The sequence below is a fragment of the Triplophysa rosa genome, linkage group LG7 (genome assembly GCF_024868665.1).
Source record: "Triplophysa rosa linkage group LG7, Trosa_1v2, whole genome shotgun sequence".
In the NCBI taxonomy this organism is placed as follows: domain Eukaryota; kingdom Metazoa; phylum Chordata; class Actinopteri; order Cypriniformes; family Nemacheilidae; genus Triplophysa; species Triplophysa rosa.
The window spans coordinates 13342195-13350363 of record NC_079896.1 but is presented as its reverse complement, the minus strand read 5'-3'; the positions used below and the strand labels follow the sequence as shown (position 1 = coordinate 13350363).

General features: G+C 37.2%; 1 protein-coding gene across 1 annotated transcript; it reads right to left on the bottom strand.

Moving 5' to 3' along the window:
- Positions 1-2760: 2760 nt before the first annotated feature.
- LOC130556570 (endonuclease domain-containing 1 protein-like) lies at positions 2761-4227 on the bottom strand. Its single transcript, XM_057337698.1, has 2 exons — positions 3619-4227; positions 2761-3468 (listed from the first exon to the last, which is right to left on the bottom strand). The coding sequence occupies exons 1-2, from the start codon at positions 3940-3942 to the stop codon at positions 2941-2943; spliced, it is 852 nt and encodes a 283-aa protein (XP_057193681.1). The 5' UTR covers positions 3943-4227; the 3' UTR covers positions 2761-2940.
- Between the last annotated feature and the right edge of the window lie 3942 nt (positions 4228-8169).

Here is an 8169-nt window from a genome sequence, read left to right as displayed (position 1 = left end):
ATACGTTAATGTGTTCTTCAAGAACTTTGTTTTTTTACCGACAATGTACATCATATAACACAGATTTGTTGTATTTGCTTTGTTTGCGTGATATTTCTGGTTCGTGTAACGTTAGTGCTAATTATAAATGAAAAGCCTTTGAGGGTTCTCAGCGTAACGTTACCAGAGAGTGATTGACAGCACGACGTGAAAATGGCCCACCACTTATAACAATGTATTAAAATGTGGGTGCATTACTAAAAAGCACATATCTCAGGACATGACAAAATTTCTCCAGGATTTAAACCCACTCGGACCCCAGGGGGGTTAAATGATTGATCTGCACATAGATGCAGCATCACTGCCTTCATTATGCAGACTACACATAACAGATTGTTCATAAGAGTATATAGTATATACTGTACTTGTCAACTAATAATTCTGTTATTGTGAGGTGATGCATTTTTGAATTGTTTGACATTAAATTGATAGCATGTAGAGTACTCATTTGTGCTGTAAACTATGATGCTGGACATATCAAATAACTGTATTTGTGTTCTTCTGTTACAGGTGTGGACTGAAACCACTGGAGCACGAGACAGGGGTGGAAAAAGAGCCCTTAACGCAGTCTGGCACAAAACATCAGACTGTCAGCAGTTTAAGCGTTCAAAATATTTTTTGTTCAGTTGCGTTTAATGTACCCTTTCTAATCTGAAATTTATCAAACTATTTTTAATGAATTTAACATTTAAGACTGTTTTTAAGGTTGAGTTAAATATTCTGTGTTAAGGATCAGAAAATTATAATAAATTTGATATTGAACATCCATGTGTTTTTCATTTTCAGAATGCACCTATTATGTTTATGATGTACAGGCAAATATATAGTAGTAGATTATTCATTTTGAAGACTAACATCTAAGAAAGCAACATCCAAATGCTGCAGTTATCATTTAATCAGTAAAAATGGCATTGTATTTGGTAGAGCATAAGAATGGAAAAGGTCAATTACAATTTAGCAATAACAAAAATTGTACTGTCCAGGTAGGAAACCTCAAAAAACATAATCTAGAACCACTCAAGTATACACTATGCAGTGCTCCTCCATTAAACATACAGGGCCTTGGTTTAATCCACATGGGCTTTATAAAGTGGGACCAATATGGGCCTTATGCATGTTGTCCACTTGGGTCCCACATGGGCCCCACTCAGATTCTACGTAGGATTCATATGGGCTAATTCACATAGGGCCGACATGGAACCCGTGGACAAACCCACTTGGGGCCCATGCCTCAAGCCCATATGGGGCCTACATTGGCCCCACAAAAAAAATGTTGGCTGGGACTGGACACAGACAGACTGAATACAATGACCAAGCACAGGACAATGACACATGAGGGTATTATAGGGAGACAGACAAAGGATAATTAGCAAGGGGCAGGTGTGGGTAATGAAACACTCCGGGAAAGTTAACGAGGAAACGAGATGGCGGGAACAGAGCCGTGGACCGGAGAGAGAGAGTATGGAAGGCCGAAAGGTCAACAATCTCTCTCTCCACATAAAACCTAAGGCTTTGCCATGACTCTGCCAAAATACCAAGAAAACCATGACAAGACGAGGCAGAGTCATGAAAGTAAATACCCTGTCAGATTATCCTACCAGCATAAAAGAAACATGTATGATTAATTTACAGCGCAATACCCTATAATTGTACTACCAGTACTAAATAAATATGTAGCCTATTATGATTTAACAACAAAAATACACAATCAGATTCCCGTAGCAGTATAAAATAAACAAGTAGGATTTTATAGCGCAAGAAAATGACATTGATGTGCGCATGCCTGGTAGGATAATCTGACGGGTAGGATGAAATTTCGGGACAGCAGCCCATTCTAAACCCCTAAACCCTGCCCCCCCCACTAAACATAGCACCCCCCTCACTTTGTGCACCATGGCGCCGACTCTGATTTAAACAGATGCATTTTTACATGCAGTTCAGTTCTAATTCTATATATGCATTAGAAAACAGCTATACATGATATATATATAACTCCTTTGTTGTAGTGTACATAACCTAAACAAATATTTTAAAGAGAGTTTGTGTGAGGTTTCTATAAACCTGTAAAATGTTAATTATTTTCTATTTTATCTCTTTTTAATATAAACTATAATGTTTTGTTTGTTTTGAATTGGCCATTTTACTTCCATGTAATTTTTACTTTGACAAAGCACATAACAATTGCTAAGAAATATTTTATTAATTTTATATTTGTTTGTTTTCTTTAGTTGTTTATTTTCAGTTCATATTTTTTTGTCTCAAACTTCACTATTCCACTATTTTGTTTGTTATTTTCGTTTAAGTAAATTATATTTATAGTGTTAGTTAACTACAATAAGTGATATGAAGTTTTATAGCCTATTCTTGAGAACAGTTGGAGGTTTGATAGAAACCCTGCATCATGACATCACTGCTCTAATGATGTTTTAGGCGGGTTTCTTGAACCCTTTTACTGTCACAGATCCTATGAGAGGTTGTGCAGTTGTTCAAATGAACACTTTAAACAAGTGGTTCTGTGTCATTGCAATAGTGTTGAATTACATCATCAGCCATTGAATAGTTATGGACCCTTACAAGAGATTAAGTGTCGGTTATTCATTCAAAAGTTTGCTTTGACCTGTAATTGCTATGCTAGTAACCTAGTATTTACACAAACATTTTTACATGAAATACTACAATTACACACAAATGAAGTCAGTGAGACGGCTGTGATATGCCAGTATTTGCATGCGCAAGCTTTATTAAAGATGCCAGATACACACATTTCTTTCTTAGAATAAACATTTTTCAAGAAAAGTAAACGTCTTCTCCCTTAAACAGTAAATTATCATTTTAATAGGTTATTCTGAATTCTCAAGCGTCTGATCTGCACTGCTCTGAATGAAGATGGCTGTCTTTTATTTACGTACAGTTCTTGTTAAACAGCTCAAGTTTTTTACCCCATTTATCACGCAGGATTGTCTGTAAATATTCCAAGCTCTTGAGCGCGATGTTACTATTGTTGTAATACATGTTTGTGGCGGCATTATAAGTTTGAGAGACCCATGATGCTGTTGCATTGTTATAGCAGCAAAACGCCGTCCACATGCGTGATGGAACGTTCACTCTCTTATTCAGCGTGTCTTTACCAGGTATGACCCCTGTCAGCACATAGGCAACAGTTCTGTTATTATTATCACGACAGTTATTGTCCATATTGACCTTAATTTCATTTTCCACAAGATTCCACATTCCTTCTCTAAAGCCTTTTTTCTCTGGCACACAGTTGGTCAGTGTATATGCAGATTGAGCCGTATCTTCATCAGCTGCGTGACTTGTAGGAAATAAGGTACCAGGGAAATAGTTGAGTGAGTTCTTTATTAAGTAGTCTTCATGTCTAGCCTGCTTGGCAAACGGCTCATGCATGTCAGCAGCAGACAAGGGTTCAAGCTAGAGAAGAAAGACACAGCCAGTTAAATAAGAAATCGTTAATAAAACGATTAGTTCTGTTTTGTGTCATGCCTTACCACCTCCCTGAGCTGTGACTGTAAACCATGGTTTCTGCTCATTGCTTTATTTTCTAAAATACATAAAACAAACCTGTAACTCGGTCATCCAGACGTTTGGAGTTTGTAGCCTCTTGAAATGATTGGTCCCGGTGTATTTGTACGCAGAGAAAACTGGAATCTTGCCTGTGGTGTTGTAGAGTGTCGCGAACCTGATCTTGTTCTTATATTTTTGACAGATTACTCTGAAACCAGCAATCTGTGGCTCTGATTTCTCCAGAATGCCAGGAATCACTGGAGGCTTTTCTTTAAAAAACAACTCGCTGCAATTAGTGAATTTCTTTACCACTCTGGAGTCGATGCCTGGAAAGCTCAGCGCCAGCAGAACGCAGACGATACCCGCAACTAACAGACGCATTCTCACCTGTGTTCAATTCAATCACTAAACTGACATTACTATGGAAACACGAATGCCGAGAGCCTCCTTTAGAACCGATGTTCCTCCTTTATGCACTTAAATAGTTTAGCAGGACAGATAGCGATCTTTAACCCACACACACGTCACACCTATTCTTGAGAAGTTTTACACACTAAACAACTTGTATGCAAGTGTTAAGTTTTTTTTCACACTTCTCAAGCTGCACAAAGCTGCACTAAACCAAATTGTGGTCAGAGTGCAAATGACGACTTAAAAAAACATGCTTGTTTCGTATTCTGTGCTCTTCTTGGATTGACTTTATAGCTTGGATACAGTATATGAAAACATTGGGCATGATGGGATACGCTTTGCCTTGAAAACTGCTCCGAGGCAGTCGGGGTTGGTATTCCAGATAGTGTGGGTATTTAGTGTGCTTTAGGGGCACTGCTATGGAGGTAGAATCGTGCCTAAAAGATTTGCATGCGCAGGATAACATTTGTAAAAGCGTACATGACATTGCAAGCGTAAAATAAATTTGCATTCGCAAAACAGTTTTGTAAAGGTGTAAATCAAGCTGCAAGCGAAAGAAAACAAGTTTTGCAGCATTGTATCATTTTTCGTAAGCGTAATTCATGTGTTGTGAAACGGCAACTTCATTACGTCAAATAATTATGATCTGTATTCTTCTGACCTCCGTTTTTTCCACGCTTACACTTTTGGCACGTTTTTTGCGCTGAAATACGACCAAAAGCATCGCGAGTCTGTAAACAGAGGTGTGCAAACACAATGGTGTTATGAACTGCAAAACGGATTCATCGCGCAGCACCTGTCTTTGTGTGTGTAAAATAAATCTGTTGCAAACGTCTTGCCTACGCAGGCGAAAACTGTTTCTTGCAGTAAACCGATGTGTACGGTTCCGTCTCGCGCTTACACTTTTGGCACGATTATCTCACTAATTTGAGTTTGCAAGCTTGAAGGGGGAGGCGGGGCTACCTTCTTGTGACCAATCAAATGAGGTTCCTGATGACTCATCGTTTTCTCTTATCTGATTGGTTCAATAATGCGCCAGTCAAGCAGACATCAGACACTTTAATGCATGCACTCAGGCGATCATAGATATCTCATTTGTACACGATTCTTTAAACATTAACCTGATTGACATGTGTTGAATTACTACTATATACCCTTACGAAAATTAAAAAATAATTGTTTAACCAAAGTAAAACTGGGTTTGCCAATGGTAATCCTAACACCATGGTTGCTACTACAACAACATGGTTAATTTCATAAGGATAGAAATTCTGTACATCATGAAAATGTGCAGTGATTTTGTTTTTACTTTCTAGTAAAAAATTAAGAGTCAAAGAAAAAACTATAGTCAAGTTAAACCCAGAGTTTAAATACAGTATAGAAAATGTGGCACCTGAAGACTCTCTTGTTCTTCCAGATGTTGTACATCTCCCAGTAGCCACATTTGTTCAGGAGTGAGATTTCCTGCTGTTCGCAGAGGGTGATTGTTCCATCCTCCAATAAAGGAATCAAGGTCTACCTTAATGCGAGGAAGAAAGATGTAATGCACCCCAAAGAGATGTAGAATGTTTGAGATATCAAGGAGTCCATCCTCCTAAGCGAGTGCAGAACATCGTAGTATTTGCTTGTGACAGCCATCCAGACGTCTCGCCAAAGACGCTCTATTCTGAAGTGAAATTGATTTATTGACATTTTTTAGAAACAGACAAGACATTTGTTTAAAAGGGGACAAAAATACCGCTGATTGTGCACGCTTTTTCCCGAAATAAAACTTGCTCTCCCTGTTCCACGTGTGGCAAACATGTAATGAGTAATGTCAACATTTTCCACTCCCTGATCTCCCCTAACCCTACAAATCAATAAGAATAAATACAAAAGATGCTTTTAGGTCCAATATATGTAATAAATGTATTTGGTTTTATGATTATGATTAAACTGTAATTTTAAGGTCCCTCAGCACTTTTAATCAAAACTGAGCAAAATACCTTGATGGCAAGCCATGGAGTTGTACAGATCTTAAAAAAAATGAAAGAGCTGTTGATGCCCTATTATTAGTAGCAGCATCCAGGTACATGATCTGAAATGATATGCCATTATTAATGAACCTTGTATTGTTTAAATGTGACCCTGGACAACAAAACCAGTCTATGAGTCAATTTTTCGAAATTGAGATTTTTACACAATCTGAAATCTGAATAATTAAGCTTTCTACTGATGTATGGGTTGTCAGGATCGGACAATATCTGGCCAAGATACAACGATTTAAATCTGGAATCTGAGGATGCAAAAAAAATCTAAATATTGAGAAAATTGCCTTTGAAGTTGTTAATCAGAGGCACTGTAGCAGGCCATCCACTCATAAAAATAAAGTTTGTATATATTTAGGGTAGACAAATTACAAAATATCTTCATGGAACATGATCTTTACTTAATATCCTAATGATTTGGGGCATAAAAGAAAAATCGATAATTTTGACCCATGCAATGTATTTCTGTCTTTTTCTAAAAATGTTCCCGTGCTACTTAAGACTGGTTTTGTGATCCAGGGTCACAAATGTGGAACACAAAATAAAAAGTACTTGCAGAATGTTCATTTACATTTAATTTCATAATTTCTAACTGGATTGAGACAATAAAACATTTCTAAATCTAACTGGCTATAATTATACCCATAAAAAGATCAGGGATATTATTAGTTGTTTTAATTATAACTGATTTGACACTGTACAACCCAAATGGGTTTTTGAAATGAAATAATCCCCAAAATAATTTATTAAAATAGCAATCAATTAAAATCAGTTACCTTCCTTGAGTAGCCATCAACTCCACCAAATACAACAATACTGTATCTACATGGGTAAAATGTAAAAAAAAAATGTGCAAGAAAAGTTAAAATTGGGCAAGAGTATATTAGGAAAAATAATTTTACAGTAATTATTAATGTTGTTTTTGACCAGTCCCTACTTTCAAACCACCCATATTTTCTACATGTATTAAACGCAGATGTTCATCAGGCCATGTGTAATATGCCTTCAACATACTCGTATATCACTTCAGATGTGAGCAGTATACTACACCTGATCAGTTTATGATTAGTATCAATATGGACCAAGGAAAGTGGCCCTCGTACAGAATAGCTTCTCCGTACTACACATCCAAGTTGTGTGATGCGTGCAAAGATACCCACTGCGTCGACTCTATGCATGGATGCCATCATTCTCCTCCATTGAACACGAAGGCCCATTGAAACCAGATGTCCCTGAACCATGCGGTAACCAGCATTTGGCATCTGAGACTTGATAGCTGAAATAACATTATCCAGCTCAGTATCTGTGATTGTGCTGTATGTTTCTCTCACAGAAAGATCATATTCTTTCATTCTTCTGTGAATTGTCCTTGTAGAAACTCCAAGGCATCTGGCAATACAAGAAACAGGCAGATGTGTATCCAGCAAATGTTTAAGTTTTTCTCTCTCAATTACAATTTTGGGGCATCCTGGACCCAGCCCAGCCACTCTTTCCACTTCCACACTGGGCACACACGTGGCTTCCATCCACCAGGTGATGAAGGTTTCGCAGTCCTTGTAAAATCTCTGAAGGAATGTCTATCTGCTCAGAAAATGATTCCAGTATAACAAGCTCATGGTGACTCGTAAACTGCAAGTAATCAAGATTAAGAGGTTGCTGATTTATGGTAGATTGTAATTTGTGCAGAAGTCTCTCCAAAAACTGCTCTCTCAGAATATCCTGTAGAACAGAGGTCAAATTAAATTACTGTAAAATACATCTCACAATGCATGAGTATGCGTACTGTTATATGTACATACCTATGACAAGTGTGATTTCATGTACAATGGTATATGAAAGTATTTCCCACAAAACCTTTTTTTCATTAGGGAGACCTAGTCCCACGACTTCAATATATTTTTCATTGACAGTTTTATCATTACAAGGATTACAAGAAAGAAATATAAATTATTTTATCATTATACCATGGTCTGTTTGAATACTGGATTCTGATTGGCTGGAAGGTGTGCATTAAAACCCTTTAATGCACAGGTATGTCCAGTAAGTTTGATTACATTTGAAATTTAACTGACAAAAATCACTGTAATTTTCACCTGTTTGTTCTAAAATGGAACTGTAAACATCAATAAAAGATTTAACTTGGCAAATGACCATGGTGTAAGAGCCATTT